Below are 24,531 nucleotides of genomic sequence, written 5' to 3'. Positions count from 1 at the left end.
GAGTTTATCCAAGGATCCAGTGAGGTTTTTTTGTTTTCCAACGTGGTTCCTGGCTTCAGGGATGAGCCGGAAGGCCGTCCAGATCCACCCACGCAGGGCCTCACTGCCCTTGGCACCTCCCAGCCAGGGCCCTGGTGCCAGGCGTGTGTGTGAGATGACGAGGAGGGGGCGCTCCGGGTGGGGCGCGAGCAGAGGCCCTGGCCTCACGCTCTGGCCCCCATCCTGCAGTGATCGTCCGTGTGGCCGACTACAAGAAAGTGTACCAGATCGAGCTTGCCCCCAAAGAGAGAGTCGCCATCCTCCTCTGCGGCCGGAACCACCACGTCCACCTGTGTCCATGGTCCTCCTTCGACGGCGTGGAGAGCAGCGTGGACGTCAAGCTTCCGGAGACGAAAGGCTGCCAGCTCATAGCGACCGGGACGCTGAAGAAGAGCGGCCCCACCTGCCTGTTCGTGGCGGTGAAGCGGCTGGTGCTCTGCTATGAGCTCCAGAGAACTAAGCCTTTCCACAGGAGGCTCAGCGAGCTTGTGGCCCCTGGCAATGCACAGTGGATGGCCGTGGTCAAGGACAAGCTCTGTGTTGGCTACCCTTCCGGGTTCTCTCTGTTGAGCACCCAGGGAGATGGGCAGGCTCTAAACCTGGTAAATCCCAATGACCCCTCGCTTACGTTCCTCTCACAACAGTCTTTTGATGCCCTTTGTGCTGTGGAGCTCAAAAGTGAGGAGTACCTGCTTTGCTTCAGCCACATGGGACTGTACGTGGACCCGCAAGGCCGGAGGTCACGCACGCAGGAGCTCATGTGGCCTGCGGCGCCCGTTGCCTGTAGTATGTATATGTTTTCTGTTGCCATACCCCGTTGCCGCTGTCGCACCACCAGTCAGCATGTGTCCTATTTGCTTTGGTTTGTCCTCTAGCTCCCTTAGCTGAGTGGTCGCGAGAGGCGGGCCCCGCGGCTTGCTGCGGGGGCAGGGTGGTCCCACTGCCACACCCCGGGCCCGTTGGAGTGGGCTTGCCCTCCTATCCCACGGGCACTGCGGGGGCCCCTCAGCCCAGGAGCCCGACGGAGACGGCTGGCCTCCCTGGGGGAAGCCCAGGCCAAGGGAAGACAGGACCTGCGGTGTTACGTTTTAAAAGACGTTCTTCGTGATGATGTATAAACTTACACGGTGATGAAAACAAGCTAAAGGTTTCCAGTGACCAGAAAATACTCAGTTCTGATGTCCAGGTCAGAGTTCCTCTCGGGACAAATATTGTTCCGAGGGGTAGGAGCCGTTCTGGAGAACAGTTGTTGCTTCATCGGCTCAGTTACATGTCCTTCTGCGTGGATGCCAGCGCTGGGCACGAGGCCCTGGAGTCTGCACTCCACAGGGGGCGCTTCCTGCTGGGCCTGCTGTCTGAGCACTTTTTAAAGACCCTAAACCTCCCATTCTAGCCACTCGATATAGAGTATAGCAGGTGGGCTGCATCATGAGGCCGGAAGGCAGAGGGACGAGGAGTGAGTAGGCAGCCGCAGGGCACACGTTGATTTCCAGCTGTTGGGGGCTGGGGTCGTGGGGATGGGACGTGGGAGTTCGGTTTTTCCTTCATTACCTAAAGGAACAGTCTTGCGGCTGCCTCGTTGCTGGCTTCCCCAAGCTGGCAGAACAGCCAAGGCGCTGGGACCAGGAGCCAGGCCCGTGAGGGGAGCTGCCGGCCTTCAGCCGGCGGAGGCTCGCTGGACGTGTCCCGGCCTTGTTAGCCCTTGGCCAGGGCCTGGGGTGCGGTGCGGGCAGCCAGAGCCAGCAGGAAGGGCCGAGGCCTGGCCCTGGCGCTTCTCCTGGTCTCTCCCTGCCACACCCGCTCGTCTTCGTGGGCGGCCAGTGCAGGAATGGCCTCAAGACCACCCGGTAACGTCTGACAGGATGCAGGTCACTGAGTGCCGTGTTCTGTAATCTTGACCGTGAGTGACCTGGCGGGGACGCCCGAGGTTCCTGCGTTCTCCCGATTCCAGCTCTCTCTCCACCTTTGTGCTCTCGTCTCACCTCCATGCACAGTACAGATGCCAAGTCAGTTTTAGAGCTGCCAAAAGTAATTCAGTGACTTTGAGGCTGGAGAGCTAGAAGTGTGGCCTGCTTGTCCCAAGCCCCGTCCGAGCATGCGTGTATTCTGCCCCTTCTCCTGTTCCCCGGGGGGCGGGGCTGGGGGGCGCTAATTGGTCCCAGCCTACCGAGGAGGCCCCTGAGGGCCACGTGGTGAGGTGACCTGCACAAACCGCACAGCAGAGTCTGGCTTCACACTTGGACTGTCAGACTCCACGGCCCATGTTCTCGCCACTGATTTAACTTTTTAGTTCAAATTTTTCTTTAGACTGGACATCTCAGTTTATCACTTTATCAGTAAGTCGTACGCACAGATCTCTCCTGGCTCCCTGCAGATGAAGCCCCACATGCTCACAAGTAAGAAGAGCTGCCCCAGAAGCCCCCATGTGGGGGAAGGTCCTCTGAGTCACTTCAGGGCCCTCTGGTTTCTCTGACCATCTTTTTCGCGTGTGGCACTCAGAAGGCCTCATGGTTTGTCTGAGATGTCACTTCTGGGACAGTTTGGTGACTGGTTCCAGCATCTTCTGTCTGTTTCCTAAACCCTGTTGTATTTTCTTTTTTGTGTTCAAAAGAACCGGTGTGATCAGAGAGCCCATATGGAATCTGTAATAGCAGCATAGCAGAAGCTTTTTAGAAATTTACCTTCAGTTAAGCGTAACGTGAGGAAGATTAACCCTGGAAGGTAGAAGGACCAGGAACCAGGGCTGAGCCAGAGCCACCTGCCAGCTCTGCGTGCCCGCCCGGGCGAGGCTGTGTGATGACAGCATGCTGGGACCCCAGCCTTGCGCCTCCCCTGGCAGGATGGCGGGATGCAGCCCCCACCGCTGCTTTCTCTCAGATAGTTCAGATATTTTTTACCGCTGTCCTAAACGTGGGAAAGGCCCCTTAAACTTAGGGTGCCACAGGGCCACCAGTCCTCGGTCTCACACGTCTGGTTCGCTGGGAGGGTTTTCCGTCACGACCTGAGGATGTCCCATCCCTTAGCGGGGAAGGGGAGAGACAGCACCAGCTCCCCAGCTCATTGCAGGAGAATAACTGTCGTTTTACCGCGTGTGTGTTCAGACCCGATTCCAGGAGGGCGGCCTGAAAGCAGCCCCAGAGTGAGCCAGCGCCCCTGCCCAAAGCCCAGCAGCCGTCTCTGGGTGGAGATTTAAGTGTTTACCCAGAAATCTGACCTTTGGCATCTCTGAAAGAAGGGATTTCAGAAACAAGACATTAGGCCCCTGCCTGGATTTCAGATGTTTCGAGCCTGAAGTGACAGGGTTCTGCAGTAGTTGTATAAGAAAGCTAAGGGGAAGCCAGGTGTTTAAACAGGTCGCCTTCGGCACCTATGGCGATGGTACTGAAATGCTGTTTAGTTTCAGGAGTGGAGGTAAAGCGTTCAGACGTCCGTTGTGTTTGTCTGAACCTTGAAGTGAAGGTTCCCTCTAGAGTGAGGGGCAGGGCCCCTGCGGCCTGGGCCGTTGCACCCCACGCTGGGCGGGCAGCCCCCGGCACTGGGAGGGGGCGGGCCCGGGCTCACCACTCTGCTCCGTGTGCGCCAGGTTGCAGCCCCGCACACGTCACGGTCTACAGCGAGTACGGCGTGGACGTCTTTGACGTACGCACCATGGAGTGGGTCCAGACCATCGGCCTGCGCAGGGTAAGGCCCAGCGGTGCCCGGCCCTTCCCCTGGCCGCCCCCCCCGCCCCCCCCCCAGCAGCCAGCCTCCCTCTCTGGTTTCCAACGCAGATCCGGCCACTGAACTTGGAGGGCAGCCTCAACCTCCTCAACTGCGAGCCTCCCCGCCTGATCTACTTCAAGAGCAAGTTCTCGGGTGAGCCCTTCTCGGGGGGAGCAGAGGACGGGGGCTGGAGGGGGCCTGCCTGGGAGTCAGCGGCCCCGTGGCCCTCCCCCCGGCCCCACGGAGCCACAGCGGCCTTTCCTTGTCCTGCAGGAGCGGCTCTCAACGTGCCCGACACCTCTGACAACAGCAGGAAGCAGATGCTGCGGACCAGAAGCAAAAGGCGGTTTGTCTTCAAGGTGCCGGAGGAGGAGAGGCTGCAGCAGCGGCGGTAGGAGCCTGGCTGGGGGCTGCGCTGGGCCCAGAGGACCCCGACGCCTTCCTGAACCTCACGGTGTTTCCTTTCCCCAGAGAGATGCTCAGAGACCCGGAGCTGAGATCCAAGATGATCTCCAACCCCACCAACTTCAACCACGTGGCCCACATGGGCCCAGGCGACGGGATGCAGGTGCTCATGGACCTGCCTCTGGTGAGCCCACGGGTGCTGTCCCCTGCCCTCCCCACACCCCGGCTCCCCTGTGGCTCCTGCCTGTGTGCTCCTGAGGTGTCTGTCACCGTCTCAGTCTGGTAGGGGTTTGTGAGAAACAGCTGTCAGCGGTGCTAGCACACCTCAGTATGTGGGCACGTAGCGTACTTCGCGGGGTTTTTTTTCCCTTAAAAAATGTGTTTTCTGTAGAATTTGACTTGGCCTAAAGTCACTATTGCCAATTCTTAGCTCAAAACTGACCTGATGCCGCTGTCCAGAGGTCCTTCCCAGCCCGTTTTGCCTGTCGAGGCCCAGGGCCCCGGCCTGCTCGTGCTGCAGACTTTGCACTTGGCCTGCGCGCTCTGCCCGGGGCCCGGCTGTGCTCCCCCGCTCACGTGCTATTCTCTCTGCCCAGAGCGCCATGCCCCCCTCCCAGGAGGAGAGGCCCGGCCCTGCTCCCGCCAGCCTGTCCCGCCAGCCTCCGCCCAGGAACAAGCCCTACATCTCGTGGCCCTCATCAGGTACCAGGGGTGCCCGGGGCAGGGCCTGGATGCTGGGACTCCAGGCTTTCAGTTCGTCTCTGAACTGTTTTCCCCGAGATGATCAATGGCTGCCTGTGTTCCGTAGGTGGATCTGAGCCCGGCGTGGCTATGCCTCTAAGAAGTATGTCTGATCCCGACCAGGACTTTGACAAAGAGGTAAGACTTGCCCAGTTACAAGGGACAAGGCCTGGGGTCTGCAGCTCCACATGTGCAGGAGACTCGAAGCAGCTGTTCTTTGGAGAAAGAGACTCCATCTCCCCTGGAGCGGCCACGTAGGGCCCCAGTGGTCACCAGCCCCCCCGGAGCTCCCCACTCATGACCGCTCAGGCTGAGCCAGGGCTGGGAGGAGGGAGGACGTGGACCCTGTGGCTGTGTGTTGGGAGAAAGATGTGGATTCTCGCCTCCAGGTCATGGCCTCAGGGAGACCGAGGCCTCTGCGGCCTGGTGCTGGGCCTCCTTCCAGGCCCTGCTCCCGAGTCACCTGGTCCCTTGCCCCCAGCCATGGCTGCCCGAGGCTGGGCCAGCCCCAGGAGGATGCCGCCGAGAGCTCAGGAGGCATCAGGAGGGGGGCCAAGGAGCTGCTGGGGCCCGGCTCTCCTCCTGGGCACTGACTGCGGGTGAGAGATGAAAGCCCTCCTGTGAAAAGTGCAGGAAGGCTTCTCCCGTCTAGACTCTTCCGTGTACTTTTATGCACGTGGCTGTAACACGTCAGTAGGCACGTTCCTTTTAAAGCACAGGTGGCCTCACGTGTCTTGCTCTCTCCTCCTCTGACTGCCCCCTGGGATCGGAGCGTGGGGGGCCAGGTGGGGGCATCCCTGGCTCAGGTGTTCTTGGGCTTTCAGACCCAGCTCCAGGTGGCAGTGTCCTTGGTTCCCTGTGTGTGTGGTGGGGGAGGAGGATGGGAAGAATGGCAGCCTGAGGGCTGTGCCCCAGCAGCGCTTTTGTGGGAAGGAGGACAGAGGCTGGCTGCGCTGGCTGTTCTAGCAGCCTCGGCACCGACAGCACGTCCTCATGGGGGCTGCTAAGCTGACAGCGGAAACCAGAAGGGCTTCGCCTCACGTGGTCCTCACCTTCCTGGCGTGGCCAGCTTTTCAGGTGTGGATCGGCTGCTGCTTCCTCTGGGTCCACGTTTGCGCCCTTTACCCGTCTTCTCTTGAGTCACCATGCTTTCCTCTTAACTCGTTTATAGAAACTCTTCATAGGTTGTGGGTGTTAATCTGTTGCAGGTACTTTTCCCCTTACTGCTGACTTTTTAATTTTGTCTTTAATTGTAAGGGCATTGTCATACAGAAATATTTAATTCTCGTACAGTCTAGTCTTTATCTTTTTAATTAAGATAAACATTCTCTTGTAGTCTGAGAGCTTGGTAGGGTTTTCTGTTTGTCATTACGTCGTGAAAGTGTCTGCGAGGAGGTGTGAGAGTGAGTGTGTGTGTCTTAGCATGTGTGTGCGTGCGCAAGGACCTGAGCTGCTTCTTTTTAAGGTACGTGACACGCTGGCCCTGCACCACTTCCTTCCTTCCAACTTGAAGTGTTACCCTTTATTATTTGTTAAATTCCTTTGTTTACGTATCTCTATCCCTGGAGCCTCTGCTGCACCACCTGTAACCTGAGAGCCGGTAGAGCACATCTCTTCATTCCCACTTTTCAAAACACTTTCTTAGCTTCTCCTTCAAATAAATTTTAAAATATTTTTAGGGGCTTCCCTGGTGGTGCAGTGGTTAAGAATCTGCCTGCCAATGCAAGGGACACGGGTTTGAGCCCTGGTCCGGGAAGATCACACATGCCGTGGAGCAACTAAGCCCGCGAGCCACAACTACTGAGCCCACACGCCTAGAGCCCCTGCTCCGCAGCAGAGAAGCCACCACAATGAGAAGCCTACACGCCGCAGCTAGAGAAAGCCCGCGTGCAGCAACGGCGACCCAACGCAGCCAAAAATAAGTTAAAATTTTTTTTAGATTATGGAGCTTGTTGACTCCATCATAATCTAAAAAAAGTGAAAATTGTGTTGAGCTTTTCTCTGGGATTGTGTTGGATTTGTAGATTAATTTGGGGGCCGCTCACCATCCTGACCTTCCCTGTGTAGGAACACTGCACGTCTCTCCCCTTGATGGGCTCCCTCTTGCAGGTTGCACGTGTTGGTGGCTAATAAGTTAATTCTTAAGCATTCCAAGGTTCTTGTTGCCATTGTGCATAGAGTATGATCCTCTTAATGTGGGACAGTGAGAGATTCAGCGGGTGAACATTTTGATGCCAGTTTTTCCGTCTGTGTTTATCAGTGAGGTTATCTGTGCCTTCTTTTCTGAGCTGCTCTCTTTAGCTGTCTTCAGGGCTGCACCCGCCTCAACTCTGGCTTAGGAAATCTGGATCTCTTAGTTGCCATCATACAGGGGTTTTCTTTTCCTGGAAGGTTTCATAGGCCTCCCTTAAAAGGGCCTGAGGTTGATGGCTAGAGAGGTCGGTCTTCTGGGGGTTTTTTTCTTATTTTTTCCCCTGCAACTATCTGTTTTGAAAATTTTCAAACTTCCAGGAAAGTTGCAAGAATGGTAGAGTGAATAACGCACATGAGCTGTACCTAACCCATTTTCCCCATTTGGGTTTTTGGGGAGGAACCAGCAGAAAGTGAGTTGCAGTATTACCCACCCCTAAGTACTTACCCGCACCTCCCTTGGGAGGGCGTCTCCCCGCTGCCCGGTGACGTCCTGTTCCTAAACCTAGAATCCAGCCAGGGCCACGCACTGCGTTTAGTAGGCACAGCTCTTCAGTCTTCAGTCCACTGTGCAGTTTGTTTACAAAAAGTGCAGGTTTTTTTGCAAAACGTTCCTCAGTCAAGGCTTGCCTGGTTTTTTGAATTGGGTAAGCAGTGAAAAGGCTCCGCACCTGTCTCCCAGCCGCCCGGTTCTCCCCAGGGACCAACAAACAAGTGTGTATGAGGGTGCGTGCACACTGCACACACTTTTTTCCTGACTGCACACATCGTACCCTTTATCTGAGAGCAAGGCTGATCCCTCACATGACCAAACACAGTACAGCTGCCATACTGAGGAAGCCACCTGCGTGTCCCCATAATGTCCTTAAGCACCTTTGCTGGCGCGGGACCCAGTCCCCAAGCACGCGTGGCATTTAGCTGCCTCATCTCTTTGGCCCCTTTACTCTGGAACAGGCCCTCAGCCTGTCTGGCATAAAGCACATCTTCTAGAACACGCCTCAGTTTGCGTGTCTGACATTTCCTTGTCTTTTGAGATTTGGGTTGTGTGTCCCAGGATGGAGTATGGCACACAGGACGTGGTGTCCTTCTTGGGGTGTTGCATCCTGAGGTACATGGCATCTGTTTGTCCTGTACTGACCTGTTTGTTCCTCTTTTTAAGTTTATTTAAGTGAAATTCACATAACAGAAAGTAACCATTTAAAAGTCAACAATTCGGACTTCCCTGGTGGTTCAGTGGTTAAGGATCCGCCTGCCAATGCAGGGGACACGGGTTTAATCCCTTCCAGGAAGATCCCACATTCCGTGGGGCAACTAAGCCCGTGAGCCACAACTACTGAGCCTGCGCTCTGGAGCCCTGAGCCACAACTACTGGGTCCACGTGCCACAGCTGCTGAAGCCCGTGCGCCTAGAGCCCGTGCTCCGCAACAAGAGAAGCCACCGCAGTGAGAAGCCCGCGCACCGCAACGAAGAGTAGCCCCTGCTCGCCGCAACCAGAGAAAGCCCGCCTGCAGCAAGCCCGCGCGCAACGAAGACCCAACGCAGCCGAAAATTAAAGAAGTCAGCAACTCAGTGGCTGTTCAGTACATTCACAGTGTTGTACAACCACCAGCTCTGTCTACTCAGAACACTTCCATCACTGCAAGATAAAACCCCTACCCGCTGAGCAGTTTCTCCTCAATTCCTGCCTCCCCCCAGCTCCTGGCTACCACCAGTCTTAACAATCTAGGGATTTGCCTGTTCTGGGCATTTCGTATAAGTGGAATGAATCAGACAGTACATGGCCTTTTGTGTCTGGCTTCTTCCACTCAGCATCATGTTTTCAAGGTTCATCCATGTTGTAGCATGTATCAGTAAGTTGTTTCTTTTTATTGTCAAATAGTCCAGTGGATAGATGGACCACATCTTACGTACTCATTGGTTGTTAGGAATAGTGCACTAGGAACAGCTGCGTACATGTATTTGTTTTGAGTACATGTTTTCACTTCTTTGGGGTATGTACCTAGGAGTGGGATTGCTGGGTCATATGGTAGCTCTACTTCTAACTTTTTGAGGAACCACAGCAGCTGTACCATTTTACATTCCCACCAGCAAATGTACAAGGGTTGAGTCCACATCTTTGCCAACACTTACTTTTTTTCTTACGAGAAAATTTTTTTTCAATAGCCATCCTAGCAGGTGTGAAGTTGTATTTCATTGTGGTTTTGGTTTGCGTTTCCCTAATGATTAGTGATGTTGAGCATCTTTTTCATGGGCTTATTGGCCATTTGTGTACCTTCTTTGGAGAAATGTCTATTCAAGTCTTTTGCCCATTTTTAAATTGGATTATTTGTCTTTTTGTTGTTGGGTTGTAAGAGATTTTTATATGATATGGATAGGGAATTCCCTGGGGGTCCAGTGGTTGGGACTTGGCATTTTCACTGCTGTGGCCCGGGTCCATCCCTGGTCTGGGAACTAAGATCCCATAAGTTGTGTGGTGTGGCACAGCCAAAAAAAAGGATACCAGACACTTATCAGATAATGTGATTTGCAAATACTTTTTTCACGTTCTTTTGGGTTGTCTTTTCACAATTCTCTGTGTCTTTCAGTGTACAGAAGTTTCTAATTTTGGTGAAGTCCAGTTTTTCTGTTTTTTTCTTTTGTTGCTCGTGCTTTGGATGTTATACCTAAGAATCCATTGCCAAGGTCAAGGTTATGAAGATTTAGTCTGTTTTCTTCTTCAGAGTTTTATGGTTTTAGCTTTTGTTTAGGTCTTTTTTACATTTTGAGCTAGTTTTTGTGTGTGGTGTGAGGTAGGGGTCTAGTTTAATTCTTCTGCAGGTGAATATCCAGCACCATTTGTTCTTCCCCCATTGAATGGTCTTGGCACCCTTGTTAAAAATCCGTTGAGCACAGGTTCATAGATACATTTCTGGGCTCTCAGCTCGATTGCGTTGGTCTTTATATTAATACTGCCACGCTGTACTTGATTACTGTTGCTTTGTAGTATGTTTTGAAGTTGTAAGTTTGGGAAGTGTGAGTCCTCCCACTTTTTCTTAGTATTGTTTTCACTATTCTGAGTCCTTTGCAATTCTGTATGAATTTGAGGATTGGCTTTTCCATTTCTGCCCCTCCCCCAAAAAATCCGTTGGAATTTCAGTAAAGATTGCATTGAATCTGCAGGTTGATCATGTCGGGGAATATTGCCATCTTTACAGTAGTCTTCCAATCCATGAACATAGGGTGCCCTTCCGGTTATTTAGGTGGTCTTTCATTTCTTTCAGCGATGTTTTATAGTCTCAGTGTACAGATCTTTCACCTTCTTGGTTAAATTTATTCCTAGCTGTATTTTATCCTTTTGGATGCTATTGTAAATGGCATTGTTTTCTTAATTTCCTTTTCACAGTGTTTATTGCTGATGTCTAGAAACACAGCTGACGTGTGTGTGTTGATCTTGTACCCTGCAGCTTTACTGAGTTTGTTCTTTGTGGAGTTCTTTAGGATTTTCTGTCTGTACAGAGTCGTGTCAGCTGTGAAGAGAGGTGCTTTTACTTCTTCCTTTCCAGCTTGGATGCCACTTTTTCTGGCCCTGGCGGGAACTGGGAGCACAGTGTCCAGTAGCAGCGGTGAAAGCAGCAGCCTGGTCTTGTTCCTGCGCTGAGCGGGGAGCTTTGCCTTTCTCCGCCAGGTGTGAAGTTAACTGTGGGCTGCTCACGGACACCCTTTGTCACGTTGAGAAAGGTCCTCTCTGTTCCTTGTGCTTTTATCGTGAAAGGGCTTCACGTCTGTGACCTCTGACTGCTTGGTTGCCATGCTGTCTGGTTTCTTCACTGTGGAGTTACTCCTTTTTGGAATAGTTACTGAGTCATTTGTGGGGTTGGGCCTTGGTTTATGATCTCTCACCAGCAAGGACCACGTGACAAGCTTGCAGAGCATGCTCTCATGACAAGAATGGAGCCAGCAGGGGCTACACCTGCCCAGGCAGCATCGCCTCCACAGGCCCAGGGCCATGGTTCTCACCCTGTCCCTCTTTGTCTTCACAGCCTGATTCGGATTCCACCAAACACTCGACTCCATCGAACAGCTCCAACCCCAGCGGCCCACCAAGCCCCAACTCCCCCCACAGGAGCCAGCTCCCCCTTGAAGGCCTGGAGCAGCCGTCCTGCGATGCCTGAAGCTGCCGGTCACCGCAGCGGGGCCGGGGGCCCAGGTGGCCTCCTGTCAGTGCCAAGACTGAGCTGACCCTCCAGTGTTGTCCAAGGAAATGTAGAATCGATTTGTAGATACGGAGATGAAGAAAATACTTTATTATAATAATGATTGGCTTTATGCCGCACCGAGGCGGTAGGCCAGATCTGCTCATCTGCACAGCTGTTCCGTTTGCACACGAAGGACCGCCTGCGGCCCCTCCTGCCCAGAACCAGCTGAGGCAGTGCGGGGGGCCCGTGACGCCAGCCTCCTGCAGACCCCAGTGGTGCCGGGGGGCTCTGCAGGAAGCAGGCAGCTCGGGACGGCCTCGGTGCCGCGTCTGTTCCCTGTTCCCTGAAACTGTTTCCTAGGACCTTAGGAGAATAGTAGGAAGTTGTGTATCATTCCCAGTGTCCCTAGAGTTTTGAAGACAGAGGAAAGTGGAGCTTAGTTTGTGGCCTTTTTATTCATTTAGCCATTACATAGTCAGATGCAGAAGTCCTTCTGCCGACCTTGTAGCCATGGACAGAGGCCCATTCAAGTGAAGCCTGCCCTGTCCTGGTCCCTCATGTGTGTCAGTCCGTTTCCGGTCACAACCACGAAGTGTCACCCGTATCTACTACTGTGAAGTCAGCTGTGCTCCGTTTCCCGCTCGCTTCCACAGCTCTGCCTCCTGCTGTAAAACCAGTGAGTGTCGTGCAGCCGGGCCCCGAGGCCTGCGGGCCGAGAGGAGGCCAGAGCCCCGGGTAGCCCCGCGGCAGGTGCCAGGACCCCCGCCCCGCATGGAGCCCCGTGATCAGTGCCCTTCCGGATCGTGTAGACTCGCCGCCACACTCCACCCGGTGGGCCGGCCGCAGCGCCCGCGTGTACCTGCCTGCCTTCCCCGCGGCATTTGTGAGTATCAGGCAGCCTCCTGTCTCTGTAAAGGCTTGCGATTAACTTGCCCCGCTGGGCTTCTCCCTGTTCTCCCGCCGGTCGATGTTCTCGGTGGCAACGCTGTTGAAGACGTGCACTTACCTTGAGTTGGCACTGAGTGACCTGGGCACCGTGGCCTGCCTGTGCGTGTCACACGCCCAGCACCCGCCTGCCCGCCCCCTGGGCCTTCTGCTGGGGCTGGCACCTGCTGGGGGTTCTGGTTTTTACTTTTTTAATGTAAGTCTGAGTCTTTGTAATTATTGAATTGTGAGAACATTTTTGAACAATTTACCTGTCAATAAAGCAGAAGACGGCAGTTTTAAAGTTCTCAGTGGTTTGTCTGAATGTGACCACCTGTCACCCGGTGTCTGCCCCCCCCCCCCCCAGTAGCGCCCTGTGCTGGAAAGCACCGTCTTACCTGTGGAAGCCATTCTTGGTCATTTGCTCAGGCGGGGTCCACACTAAAGGTTCGTGTCCACGTGGCAGGAACCAGCCGCCAGAGCTGGGACCCCTTGCCTGCCAACGTCACGATGGGGGCCTCCTGGGGACACCCTGCACCATGGTAGGCAGGGTCAGGGGTGGGCCACTGGCTGGAGAGGGGGGCCATCTGGCCAAGTGTCCGTGCCAGGACAGGCAGATGGGCATTCAGCCTGAGAGCAGCAGGTGCCCTCCAGGGCCAGGGCAGGGCGGGGCCGGCTGCTGCACCGGGGACCCCAGTGCTGGGAAAGGGCGATGTGCCCATGAGCCCACAAGGCAGAGCAACGCCCCGGGAGGGAAGCTGCGTGGGACAGACGCACGCACACGCTGGCCCTTCGGCAGCCCCGGGGGTAGGGTGGGGCAGACCACCCCCAGGAGGGGGAGCTCATGGGGAGGCTGGGCTGGATGGGTGGCCACACTGGGGGCTCTGGCCCCCAGGGCGGGGAGCAGCCTGCGGTGAGTTGGGTTTCATCGTTTGCTCTGACCCCCAGTAAGCTCTGGTAACGTGTGGGCAGTGACGGCACCTGCCGAAGAGGGTGGTGCGAGGATACAGTAGAGCACAGACAGCAGCCGGGTGCCTGGCAGGTGATGCTCGGGGAGCGTCCTGGGCACCCTTGCGGCTCCGCCAGTCAGCACGGCCTGGGCTCCGCAGCCCAAACAGCCCCGCCGGCCGGCGGGGACCCAGGCCCCTCTCACTGTGAGCCTCCATTCTCACAGCTGGGGAAGGAGCATGGCAAATTTTAGGAGCAGACACAATCCTCCCACCTGTCCCTGAAAGGAGACCACCCAAAGCACAGGCAGAGACAATTGACTGAAATCACAGCACCTGGAAAACTGAAAAGCGAGCATAGGCCAGTGGTGAGCGGCCACGTGGGCAGCCGGGGCCTCGGGGTCAGAGATGATGGGATTGGACATTGGCCCTGCCTCCGTCTGATGTCTGACCCACGTGAGGTGAGCATCTCTCACAGCTCTGAAACACGGGTGCTGAAGCGTCAGTCGTTTTTTAAATGAAATACTAGCTATTGCAACAGCTACACAGCACCGAGTAACGACCACCCACAACATGGGTGAGCTTCACAGGCAGGATACTGACCACAGAGCACGGCTTCGCGACTGACGGAAACTTACTTACAAGCAAATTCACTGTTTGTTAGAGGCTCGCACGTGGTTACCCTTGGTGGGGGGGGGGAGCGAGGGGGGGATGTTTTCAGATGCTGCTTACACAGAAGTGTCCCTGACAGTTCAAGCTGGGCATCCGTCAGTACAACTTTACACACACACACGATTCACCGTCCCACTGCTGCCCCATCAAGCACCTACCAAGTGAGTGTCCTACTCAGAGCGGCTCAGTCCCGACACCCACCCTCCGGGTCAGAGCTGCCCTCAGAAGGGAGAGGGCGAGGCCTGGCCCTGCAGCGATGGACACCAAACAGCCCCCACCCAGCAGGACGCACCTGCCAGCTCTCTGACACGCTCCACCACTGTGGCGGGCGGCTCTGCCCCTGCCCCCAGCAGAGGGAACAGATCTACTGTGTCCCTAGGACCGCTCCTCCGGGCAGCCCAGTCTGCCGGAAGTCCAGGTCCACCTGGCTGGCCCTGGGTCCGAGCAGCTTGGCATGAGGTAGGGAAGCACCTGGCAGCTCACTTATCCACCCTCCTTGCTGCCTCACTCGGATTTGCCTCTCCCCACCGCCCCCCTCCTGCTTCAGTCCCCTCCCTAGCCTTAGGGGCTTCTTCCATGGGCTCCTCCAGAACCGGGGCAGCCCCCTCCTAATTCTGGGTGGAACCTCGCAGGCCAGAAGCCTCGGACCGCCCCAGCCTACAGGTAGTACCCAGGACTGCCCTGGGCGGGTGGCCAGGCGCCAGCCGGCACAGGCTCTGAGGACCACCCCTCGCCATCCCACCAGGCAGGGGCAGAGGGGTGGCAACGCAGGAAGCAGTGTGTCCACGGCTGACTGCAGGTGCGGGAAAGCCCTTTATTGAGCAAGGACGCCCTGTCCTTGGCCAGCAGAGGGTATCCCGCAGGGCCTGCGACGCCGGCGCGGGGGCGGGGGCAGGTTCCGCGGCCGCTCAGGCCTCGGCTTCGCCAAAGAGCGGATTAACGAAGTAGCTGCGGCTGGAGCTCCAGACGTCCAGCTGCGGGGCGGGGAGCTGCGGGAGAGCAGGGTCAGGGATCCGGCCGCGGGAATTCCCACACCCCCGCCCCCGGGCGTCCCCTCACCGCCTCCGCCGGGTCCGCCGCGTAGAACACAGGGTTGTGGAAGCCCACGGGCGCCCCAGCCGGCGCGGGGTCCGCCTCGTCGCGCCTCCTCCACCTGGAGGCAGGGACGCGCGTGAGCCCTGAGTGCCTGAGCGCCGCGTACCCGGGCGCCGAGGCCCCGCCCCGCGTACCTGAGCCTCCCCGCGCGGCGCAGCAGCAGCGCCGCCGCCAGCAACGCCAGCAGTAATAGGAGCAGCGCGGCCGCCAGGCCGCCCGCCAGCCCCGCGCGCGGCCCCGGCGCGTTCAGCCCCGCCGCCGAGCCGCCCCCAACGGGCGCGCCCGACTCTCGAGCGGTCGCCGATAGGACCCCGAGGGCTTGGCCTGCAATGGAGGGCGCCGGCTCAGTCGGCCCCGAGCAGGGCGGGGCGGGGCAGAGGTGCGCGGCTGGGAACGGGGCGCCCGCGGTTACCGTGCTCCGCGATGTCCGCCAGGAGGGCCCGGGCTAGGCGCCCCGCGCCGCCGGTCTCGGGGCCGGTCTCCACCAGCACCACCTGGATCTCCGTGTCTGCCTTCGCGCCTGAGGCTTCGCGGAGCCGGGGCTGGCGCGGAACCTTGGACACGGCCATTTGCAGCCCCTGATACTGGGGCTGGAGAGGGGCACAGAGTTGGTCCGGGAACTCCGCCCCTCGGCCCTGCGGGAACGTTGTGGGCAGGGACAAACGGTGGACAGGCGGAGAGTGGACGCCTCAGTGAGGAGGCGGAGTGGGGCCCGGGGATTCCTGCGGAGAGGGTGGTCCCAGACCGGGGCTGCGGAAGGGCAGGGGCCCCGGTCGGGGCGCGGCCCCATTACCAGAGCCAGGAAGGCGTGCAGCAGCCGCGCCCGGTACCGCTGCAGGTCAAAGGCCGGGCCATGGGTCAGCGATACGATGGCTCCTGAAGAAGCAGGCAGGTGAGGGTCAGCACCGCGGATCCAGGCCCGACAGGGAAACTGAGGCTGGGGACGAGCTAGGGTGGCCAAGCCGTCCTAGCTAGCAGGGGCCGGGCGGGGCTCTCACCGCAGAGGTCGCAGCACTGCCCTTCGGGCCGGAGGGGGTCTCGGCAGGCAGCCTGGGGGCAGCGGCCACCCAGGGGCTGGAGCAGTGCTGCGCAGATCCACGGCTGCACCTGGAAGCGGAGAGGCGGCGGTCAGCGCGGAGACGGCGAGGAGCAGACCGCAGTGAGAGGGCCACGCGCCCGGGGAGGCGAGCGGGCCAGAGACGGCGGGGCGCGGCGGCCCCTGGCACAGTTCCGACCTCCGGCGCAGAGCCGGGCCCAGCTGTGCGGTGCCCCAGCCACCCCGCTGCGGGCCGCCCTCACCTCGGCGTGGCCGCAGACGCAGCCCGACTGGTCCGCGCAGGCCTCGGGGCCCACGCTCAGCGCGCCCGGCCCGTGGAAGCGCAGGCGGCCCGCGCGGGACGCCAGGAAAGCAGCCAGGTCCTCGTCGCGCGTGAACGTCTGCAGGTGGCCGGGTGACCACCGGAGCCAGCCCGAGGACGAGACAGAACCTGAATGCTCGGAAGCCACCGGGCTAACAGGGTGGGAGGCGCTCCGGGGAGCGGCACTGAGGGGCAAAGGCGCGGAGCTGAGACCCCAGCCCCCGCCCCGCCCCTCCCCGCGCTCACCTGGCCCAGAGCCCGGACGCTGCGGACGCGCACCGTGCCGGCGCCCGGGCCGAGACCCACCCGGAAGGAGGCGTCGGACGGGAAGATGACGTCGTCGTGGCTGCAGGGCACGCGCTCGGCGTCCACGGAGAAGAGACCGTGCGCCGCGTCTCCGCAGCGCCACAGGCGCGGGTCGTGCCAGCAGAAGCGGTCGGGGTCGCGGAAGAGCGCAGGGCCGCCTGGGCGAGCGCGCGACCCTGAGCTCCGCCCAGAACGCGCCCTCCAACCCGGCCACGCTCCAACCCGGACGTCGCCGTCCGCTCCAGGCCCCACCCACGAACGCGCCCCCTCGAAGCCCTGCCCCTGGCCCGCCCCCTCACCTGTGCTACAGTCCAGGTGCGAGCCGATGTCCAGGGCGCTGAATCCAGCTCCTGAGGCCAGGACGAATTCCCCGTCCAGCGGCAAGAGCTGTAGGAAGCGCAGGCTGAGGCGGCGCCGCGCGGTGGACTGGGGCATCAGAGGGTCCCACTCTGCGCCCACCCCCGGTCCCCCTGTCCCTGGGGAGAAGAATCTAGCCCACAGAGTGAGCAGGCGAGGTCAGGGCCTGGGGGCACCTCGCCCTGCCTGAAGGTCAGATAGGCCGCAGGGAGTAGGGCTGCTAGCAAGGAGCAAGCCTGAGACCTGGGAGTGACAGGTCCCAGGGGCAGGGTGACTCTTGTCAGGGCCATTGCCCTCCCCTGTCGCCCCTGAAAAACTACAGTCCAAGGGCTTGTAGGTTCCAGGAAGCCATGCTGCTGGGGACTCTGGAGTCAGCCCTGAGCCTGTGAGGGAGGGGAGGGGCTACAGCTGGGGAAGCGGGTGCCAGAGGCAGCGGGGAGGGGAGTGGGGCCTTGGAGCCCCTTCAGCACAGAAGCCCAGGCCTCAGGTGTCAGAGGAAATAGGGCAGCGGGGAAGGCCAGGAGGAGGGCTGACTGGCCCTGCCCCCTCCACCCGCCGCTCCAAGCCCCAGGACCCCATCTTTTCTCCTTGCCCCCGCCAGGGTTGGGGTTGAAGGTGAGGGTTGGACCAGGGGAGCTGCCCAGTGCAGGGGTCACGGGGGTTCAACGTCTCAGGGCACATCCACCCAGGGCCCCGCCTGGCATCCCAGCTTGCTGGGTAGGGCCTGCTCTTCAGTCCCCCAAGCACTGGGCCTGACCAAGAGGCTGACACCGGGGAGATTCAAGGTCACAGGCCAACTACCTCCACAGCTGAGGGTGCAGCACTGTGACAGCAAGGCAAACCCACCTGCAGGCGCCAGGGACAAGCCATGGACAGATGGACACGATGCGCCTCAGGAGGGGGAGGCGGGTACTAGCGGTGTGAAGCATGAACAAGAGCTCGGTTTTCAAAAGAACCAGAGCGGGAGAGGTACATACTATATGATAAACGTAATAGCGGAAAGACAGCAGGAAAGCGCTAAGCGGGAGAAGCCAGGAGAGACGGGAGCCCGCCCAACCGAAGCACCAACATTCAGATACAAGGGTGGGCGGGTGGAACACCTGAAAAACGATGAAGATGAATTTTCCATGTTTGAAGAAAGCTGGGAGACCTCGAGTTGAAAGGTCTCATTGAATGCCACACAAGGAAAATCACAGAACACTATGTTCATGAATATCAAAGACGAAGAGAACATTCTAAAAGCAGCAGAGGGGAAGGACAGATCACCCAGGAAGGAGAAAATTCAGGAATCGGGTTTCTCAGCAACAACAATGCATGCACAGGACAGAACAGGCTGCCGGGAGACTTCTGGAGTCTGCAGCCACCTCTAGACACGCCCCTAGACACAGGCCTGTCCACCAGTGGGCAGGAACCAGCCCTGCACTCCAGATTAGTATGTTACGTATATTAAAAGATAATAAAAATACCTTTAAGCCTAAAAGACTTCAGAATGATTGCCACACAAAGACCTGCCCTGAAAACGTGCTAGGAGAAAGTAAGAAGGAAAGAAATCCAGAAGCCTAGAAGAGATATGGGAAGTCGGGTGATGAAATACTGTGATGAAGCTTATTGTTGTCTCTTAATAAATGTTTAAATCTAGGACTAAAATGTGATGGGGGATGGGGAGACCACAAGGGCACGGACATACAGTAAAGAACTTACTCGTTCGAGGGAAGATACAGGTATTGAAAAGATTAAGAAATCAGGACTGCCAAACTTGAAAACCTGGATGAAATATGCCAATTTCTAGAAAATTTTTAAATATTAAAATTGATGCAAGAAGCAATAGAGGGACTTCCCTGGTGGTCCAGTGGTAAAGAATCCGCTGTCCAATGCAGGGAATGTGGGTTCGATCCCTGGTCGGGGAACTAAGATCCCACATGCCGCAGAGCAGCTAAGCCCGTGAGCCACAACTATTGAGTTCGCGTGCCTCAACAAGAAAGAGAAAACCCTCACGCCACAACTAGAGAGACGCCCACATGCTGCAGCGAGGAGCCCGCGTGCCGCAACTAGGACCCAACGCAGCCAAAACAATAAAGAAAAATATTTTTTAAAAAAAGAAGCAATAGAGAATTTGAATAGACAAGTAAGCATTAAAGGTTTGTTTGTTTGGCAACACCGTGTGGCATATGGGCTCTTCGTTCCCTGACTAGGGATGAACCCACGAACCTGAGAACCCGCTCCCCTTGCTGCGGAAGCATGGAGTCTTAACCCCACTGGACTGCCAGGGAAGCCCCTAAAGAGTTTTTTTGTTTTTGTTTTCAAATTTTATTTATTTATTTATTTATTTATTTTTTGCTGCACTGGGTCTTTGTTGCTGTGCAGCGGGCTTTCTCTAGTTGCGAAGCTGGGGCTACTCTTTGTTGCGGTGCACGGGCTTCCCATCGCAGTGGCTTCTCGTTGCAGAGCATGGGCTCTGCAGGCTTCAGTAGTTGTGGCACGCAGGCTCAGTAGTTGTGGCTCGCGGGCTCTAAAACGCAGGCTCAGTAGTTGTGGTGCATGGGCTTAGTTGCTCCACGGCATGTGGGATCTTCCCAAACCAGGGCTCGAACCCGTGTCCCCTACGCTAGCAGGCGGATTCTTAACCACTGTGCCACCAGGGTAGTCCAAGGAGTTTTAAGTGTTAGTCAGAGACCTCCTGTTCCCTAAATTCCCAGACCAAGTGTTTTTTATAGGTGAGGTATACTAAACCCTCAAGGAAAATTTAACTTCTTACAGAAAGTTCTTCTGGAAAACAGAAAAAGAGTGAAAATTGCCAGCCCATTTTCTGGGGCCAGTGTTAAGTGCGATTCCAAAGCCAAATGAAGGACAATACAAAGGAAGAAAGATTATAGGCTCAGTTGAGTTATAAACGCAAATGCAAAATCCTAAATAAAATATTAGCTGACTGGATCCAATAATGTATTTTAAAAATACATGGTGATCCTAGGGTTCATGTCCCAAGGATGCAGGAAGGAAAGGATAGGGAATGCTCCCATCACGACTTCCCTGCAGTATGTACGATGGTGTCCCAGCAGATGGCAGTGGAGAGTCTTGTGCCAGCAAAATCAGTATGACAGAAGTCAAGTGTCTTGAAGAAGCGGCGCACTTTGACCTGCACCTGAAGGAAGGTACCAGGAGGACATCAGTCTTACCAGGACGGTTCAACCTCAGAAAAGCTCACTAACAGGCTAAAGGAGGCAGGGGGAAATTACATCTCAAGGGATGTAGGGAAAAAAGAAAACTGAAAAGTTCAACAACATATTTATGATTTTTTTAAAGCTTCTAGCAAACTAGAAATAGATTAGAATTTCCACAGTTAAAGTTTATGTACAAAACCCTACAAACATTCATTTAAACCCCACAGTTTATCTCAAATGTGAGTTTGGGACTGCTTGGCAGCATTGTATTGTTTCTTATTCAGAACCACTGATGAGGCTTTATTTTTAAACATACTTGTCTTCTGACAGAAAGGACTGTACATCATATTGTTTCTTCCTTTCCAAAATTAGTCTTCTGTCTTTGTGACAAAAAACATACTCTGATTATTGCTATAAAGATGGAGGAGAAGGTCTAATACTACTTAGCCTTAAGTGTTTCTGGCATTGTTCAAATGTATTTTCTGTAAACAGAAACCTATTTGGAATGTTTTCCAATTGCTACGAAGAGTAGCCCCCCCTCGCCGCAACTAGAGAAAGCCCGTGCGCAGGAACGAAGACCACACTCAGCCAAAAATAAATACATAAATACGTAAATTTATATGTATATTAAAATAAGGAGTTAGGACTGGAAGAGAAGAGGAACAACGGTTGTTGTTTACAAAGATAACCAAATAGAAAATATAATTCTTAAAAACAGGGCACCATTCACAATAGAAACCAAACTATAAAGTATTTATAAATTAACCAATACTACACAAAACCTCATGTGGACCGTTTTAAGACTCTAGTAAAGAGTTTTATGACCAACGATCTGAAATATCTGGAGAGAAAATCCACGCTCTTGAATGGATGACTTGCTTGTATAAAGGTATCATTCATTCCCAATCAAATTCCAGGGTTTTGGTGGTGGTGCTGTTGTTACCTGATAAACCTACACTATAATCTCTCTGCAACAATCAGATCCACAAAGAACTAGTCAACCTCGTAACGGGGGTGAAGAAGGCAAGCTACCCAGTGGGATATTAAGACAACTCGCAGAGCCTCAGAGCGGGGACAGTGCAGTGCCGGCAGGAGAACGGTCAAAAAGATCAAAGGAACTGCAGGGAAAGCTCAGAGGCAGCCCTCACCGGGCAGCTGACGAACGGTGACCGCAGAGCCACAAAGCCAGGGGCAAGGCTGCTGGTTTGGAGGAGGACATTCACTGGAAACTGGGCTCATTCCAAGGAGGAAAAAATACGCCTGGTTCCCTAGCTAGTGCCCCACTCAGCCACGCGCCCCTGATGGCAAAGCTCTGACTTAATAGACAGAATATATAGTTGATTATGGTTGTGACTGAGAAGCAGGAAGAAGATGCTTAAACAAAACACCAAAAACACAGTTATAAGGCAACAGATTTTGCAGTCGACAGATTAATAATGGGGGTTTCTGATCAGCAAAGGGAAACGCAGGCAAAGTCCACAGTGAGAAGACACTTGCAGTATCTCAACAATCATTAATGGGTAGAATATAGGAGATTTCCCCCAAAACAAGAACCTGGGCTAAGGGTAGAAATGGGAGGGGAGAAGGGTTCAGGAAGAGAAAAATCCCAGGGAGAGAAGTTCCAAACCGAGAGAAATGCAAATGAAATCACTGACAGTCGTTGTGCCTGTTACTAGGGCGACATCTCAGCAGCCGACAACGCTGGGACCCGCGTGCAGAGGGGGTGGGAGGGGCCTCAGGCAGCGCTGGGTGCGTTCGGCCCCCTGTCCCTTGGCCCCTGGTCATTTCCCACCCGGGTCCTCCGGGAGCTGACCCCGCGGAGCGGAGGAGAGGCAGGGGAGGCGGGGGAGAGGCCCACGGGGCCGTGCGCAGGGGTACAGGCGCGCGGAAGCCTCTGGCCGGGGGGAGGGCTCGCGTTTGGGCGGCGGGGCGTGGGAAGGAAGGGGCAGATGGAGGGACCCGATAAACGAGTGAACAATGAATGAACGAATGTTGTGTCTTTTAGGATCCCCAAGCTCTTCCAAAGGAGACCATCAAAGTAACGAAGTCAGCCAGGAGGAGCCCCCAGGTCCCGGCACCCTCCCCCGCAGCTGAGTCCTCTGCCCGCGGGTTCCGGCTCACTCCACGCCGCTGCCTGGTTGCCATGGTTACCAGGACTGCGGAGGCGGGTCCCCTCGGTGCAGCTGCTGCGCCCCTACCTCCCTGGCTCTGCTGTCACCTCCTCCTCATCACTGCTCCCTCCGCACCTTAGTCTTTGCGTTGGACAAATGTGGGAAAGACATCCCGACCCCGGATCTGCGGGAACGGGGATATCCTGCTCTCTGCCCCCTTCCCAGGCTGCAGGTGAGGGCGGGGCTCCACTGAGCCCACAGCCCTGCCCCACTTGGCGCCAGGCTCCCAGGATTAATGCCGCTTTTGAAAACCATCAATTAACCGAGCTGCCTCCAAGTGGAAATAAGGGGTCACCAGATCCTGCATCTGGGCAAGAGATTGAGCCCCAGGCCTGGGCCCCCGGACTGCCCCTATTCACCCACAGAGTCCAGCGGCCTCCGGGTGAGGGGACCCCCACCCTGGAACTCACACTGTGAAGCAGTTTGAGAAAAAGGTCCCCTCGAATTCTGCTGGTGGAGTTTGAGGCACCAGGACAGGGAAAGGCTTTGGTGGGGCGGGGAGCGGGGGCTTTCCCAAAGCAAACCTTGGAGAAGACAGACTACAGGAGGGCAGGGGCCAGAGGCAGAGGGCAGTGGGGATAAGAGGCGCCCTCCACACCCCCCAACAAGGCTGGGGCATAGCCTGGTTGAGATTGTAGGACCGGCGTCCCCCGCTCCCATGTGGGTCCCGGACCTTCCCGAAGCCCCTCCAGAGGCTGACGGCCAGTGGACTGCGGGGTCCCCCACGCGAGTGCAGGCCGGTCAGGAGGCAAGAAAGGGGCATGGAATTGACCCCGGCGGGACCCACCAACCCCCCACCGACCTGGGCCCCATTTGCCACCCGGACTCACCATGTCCGAGATGCTGTGACTTTCTCGCACCAGGACTGACACCATCTGCAGGCAGAAGCGGCATCAGCGAGCACACCCCACCCTTGGGCTCCCAGCGGGCCCGGACCACGCTGGTCCCCACCCCGGCCCCAGCAGTGGGGGCCAGGCACCTTGTCCGCGGGGAACTCGACGGCGGCGCCCGCGCACGGGGTCCGGTTCTGGCTCCAGTTGGCGGCGGCGTCGAAGTCGGTGTTGGGCACCCAGAATTTGTAGGCGGCCCGCGTCAGCGCTGGGGAGGGGTCGACTGAGTGCTCCCGGGCCCGCGGCATCCGGGGTTCGCGCCCAGACGCCCCAGTGGCCCAGGGAGGACGACCTCGCCCAGACAGGCCCTCGCCACTCCCGCTCTCGGCGTCGGACCAGACACTGCAGGAGCCTGGCCACAACGCTCCCTGACGAACTCCTACGGGATCTGCAGAGCCCGCTCAAACGTGCCCTCCTCCGGGACGCCCGCCAAGATCGCCTCCTAGCCCGCCCCCAGTTCGCCCCGCGCTGGAGCCAAGGACCCGGCCAGGCAAGGATGGCGACGACCAAGGGACGGAGGCGAATGGGGCAGCAGAGGCCTCTGCCACGTAGAAGGGGCTGGGGGGGCCGCAAGACCCGTCCAGACGGGCTCTGAACTGGAGCTGCGTCCTGAGGGGGCCGCGAGGGGCTTAAGAGAGGGGAACAGGGACGGGGCTGCAGTTTCTAAAGTTCCCGGGGGTTGGGGGCCGGCCCCGAGGACACGCGCCGGCCTGGGCGCGACGGGGAGGGTCCGCGGCGCCCTCGGGGCCGGGAGGACGTAGGCCGGCGACGGAGCTTCGGCAGGGGACCGGGGCGGTGCCCAAGTCGAAGGCGGACAAGCGCCCGAGGGCAGGCGCGGTCCGGGCGTAGGTCTGGCCCGGGCTCCTCGCCTCCCGCACCGCCCGGCGGGCGCTGAGCGCGGAGGGATCTGGAGGCCCGGCCGGGTTTCGCAGCCCCTCAAGCTCTCGCCGCCCGCCCCTCGGGGGCCCTTGGCCTCCAAGTGTGTCGCGTCCCCCCCTCCACCCACCCCTTACCGCAGAGCTGCAGCCACAGCAGGACCCGGCCCGGCGCGCCCATCTCGCTCGGGCTTCCGCGTCTCGGACCCGGAGACTTTGCCCCGCGGGGCCCACGTGACCGGGCGGGGAGGGGCGGGGGCGGCCGGGGAAGGTTACACATTTACCTCCAGACCCGCCTGCAGCGACCCTTAGGCCCCTCGGAGGCGCCGGCCCCGCCCCCCTCCCTCCCACACACTCAGCCCTACAGGACCTGAGGACCTTGGGCGCTTGTCGGACCGACTTGCCCAAAATAACGGGTGTGTTGGGGGCGGTGGTTAAACAACCTCTGCTCCCACACCCCCTCTGCCCCAGATGCAGCTGGAGCTGCACCCAGTCTGCCCACCTAGTGGGGCTGGGTGTCCACTCT

The 24,531-nt window shown here is 57.3% G+C and overlaps 2 protein-coding genes across 11 annotated transcripts in view; one reads left to right on the top strand and one right to left on the bottom strand.

The window, feature by feature from the left end:
• CDC42BPB (CDC42 binding protein kinase beta) overlaps nt 1-12,483 on the top strand; it is a 114,434-nt gene extending 101,951 nt beyond the window's left edge. The window contains exons 30-37 of one of the 3 annotated variants that reach the window (XM_030883296.2): nt 229-825; nt 3,623-3,720; nt 3,810-3,894; nt 4,015-4,132; nt 4,213-4,330; nt 4,743-4,848; nt 4,955-5,025; nt 11,097-12,483. In XM_030883296.2, coding sequence (XP_030739156.1) covers nt 229-825; nt 3,623-3,720; nt 3,810-3,894; nt 4,015-4,132; nt 4,213-4,330; nt 4,743-4,848; nt 4,955-5,025; nt 11,097-11,228 — 1,325 coding nt within the window. In that variant the 3' untranslated portion in view covers nt 11,229-12,483. Of the gene's footprint in view, nt 1-228; nt 826-3,622; nt 3,721-3,809; nt 3,895-4,014; nt 4,133-4,212; nt 4,331-4,742; nt 4,849-4,954; nt 5,026-6,566 lie in introns of those variants that run through there. The other 2 variants (XM_060295314.1, XR_004045001.2) reach the window with 2 other exon arrangements.
• Nucleotides 1-24,220, bottom strand: part of AMN (amnion associated transmembrane protein) — a 31,776-nt gene extending 7,556 nt beyond the window's left edge. The window contains exons 1-14 of one of the 8 annotated variants that reach the window (XM_060295317.1): nt 24,144-24,220; nt 23,220-23,338; nt 23,071-23,115; nt 16,854-16,941; nt 16,495-16,712; nt 16,190-16,327; nt 15,889-15,997; nt 15,684-15,766; nt 15,303-15,480; nt 15,025-15,214; nt 14,855-14,948; nt 12,575-12,708; nt 12,112-12,237; nt 11,689-11,917 (exon numbers count right to left, since the gene is read on the bottom strand). In XM_060295317.1, the coding sequence (XP_060151300.1) occupies nt 12,682-12,708; nt 14,855-14,948; nt 15,025-15,214; nt 15,303-15,480; nt 15,684-15,766; nt 15,889-15,997; nt 16,190-16,327; nt 16,495-16,712; nt 16,854-16,941; nt 23,071-23,115; nt 23,220-23,338; nt 24,144-24,186 (1,332 nt within the window). In that variant the 5' untranslated portion in view covers nt 24,187-24,220 and the 3' untranslated portion in view covers nt 11,689-11,917; nt 12,112-12,237; nt 12,575-12,681. Of the gene's footprint in view, nt 1-11,688; nt 12,238-12,574; nt 14,785-14,854; nt 14,949-15,024; nt 15,215-15,302; nt 15,767-15,888; nt 15,998-16,189; nt 16,328-16,494; nt 16,713-16,853; nt 16,942-23,070; nt 23,116-23,219; nt 23,339-24,143 lie in introns of those variants that run through there. The other 7 variants (XM_030883299.2, XM_060295316.1, XM_060295315.1 and 4 more) reach the window with 7 other exon arrangements.
• Nucleotides 24,221-24,531: the final 311 nt, after the last annotated feature.

The sequence above is a fragment of the Globicephala melas genome, chromosome 2 (genome assembly GCF_963455315.2).
Source record: "Globicephala melas chromosome 2, mGloMel1.2, whole genome shotgun sequence".
NCBI lineage: Eukaryota > Metazoa > Chordata > Mammalia > Artiodactyla > Delphinidae > Globicephala > Globicephala melas.
This window is presented reverse-complemented; position numbering and strand designations above follow the sequence as displayed.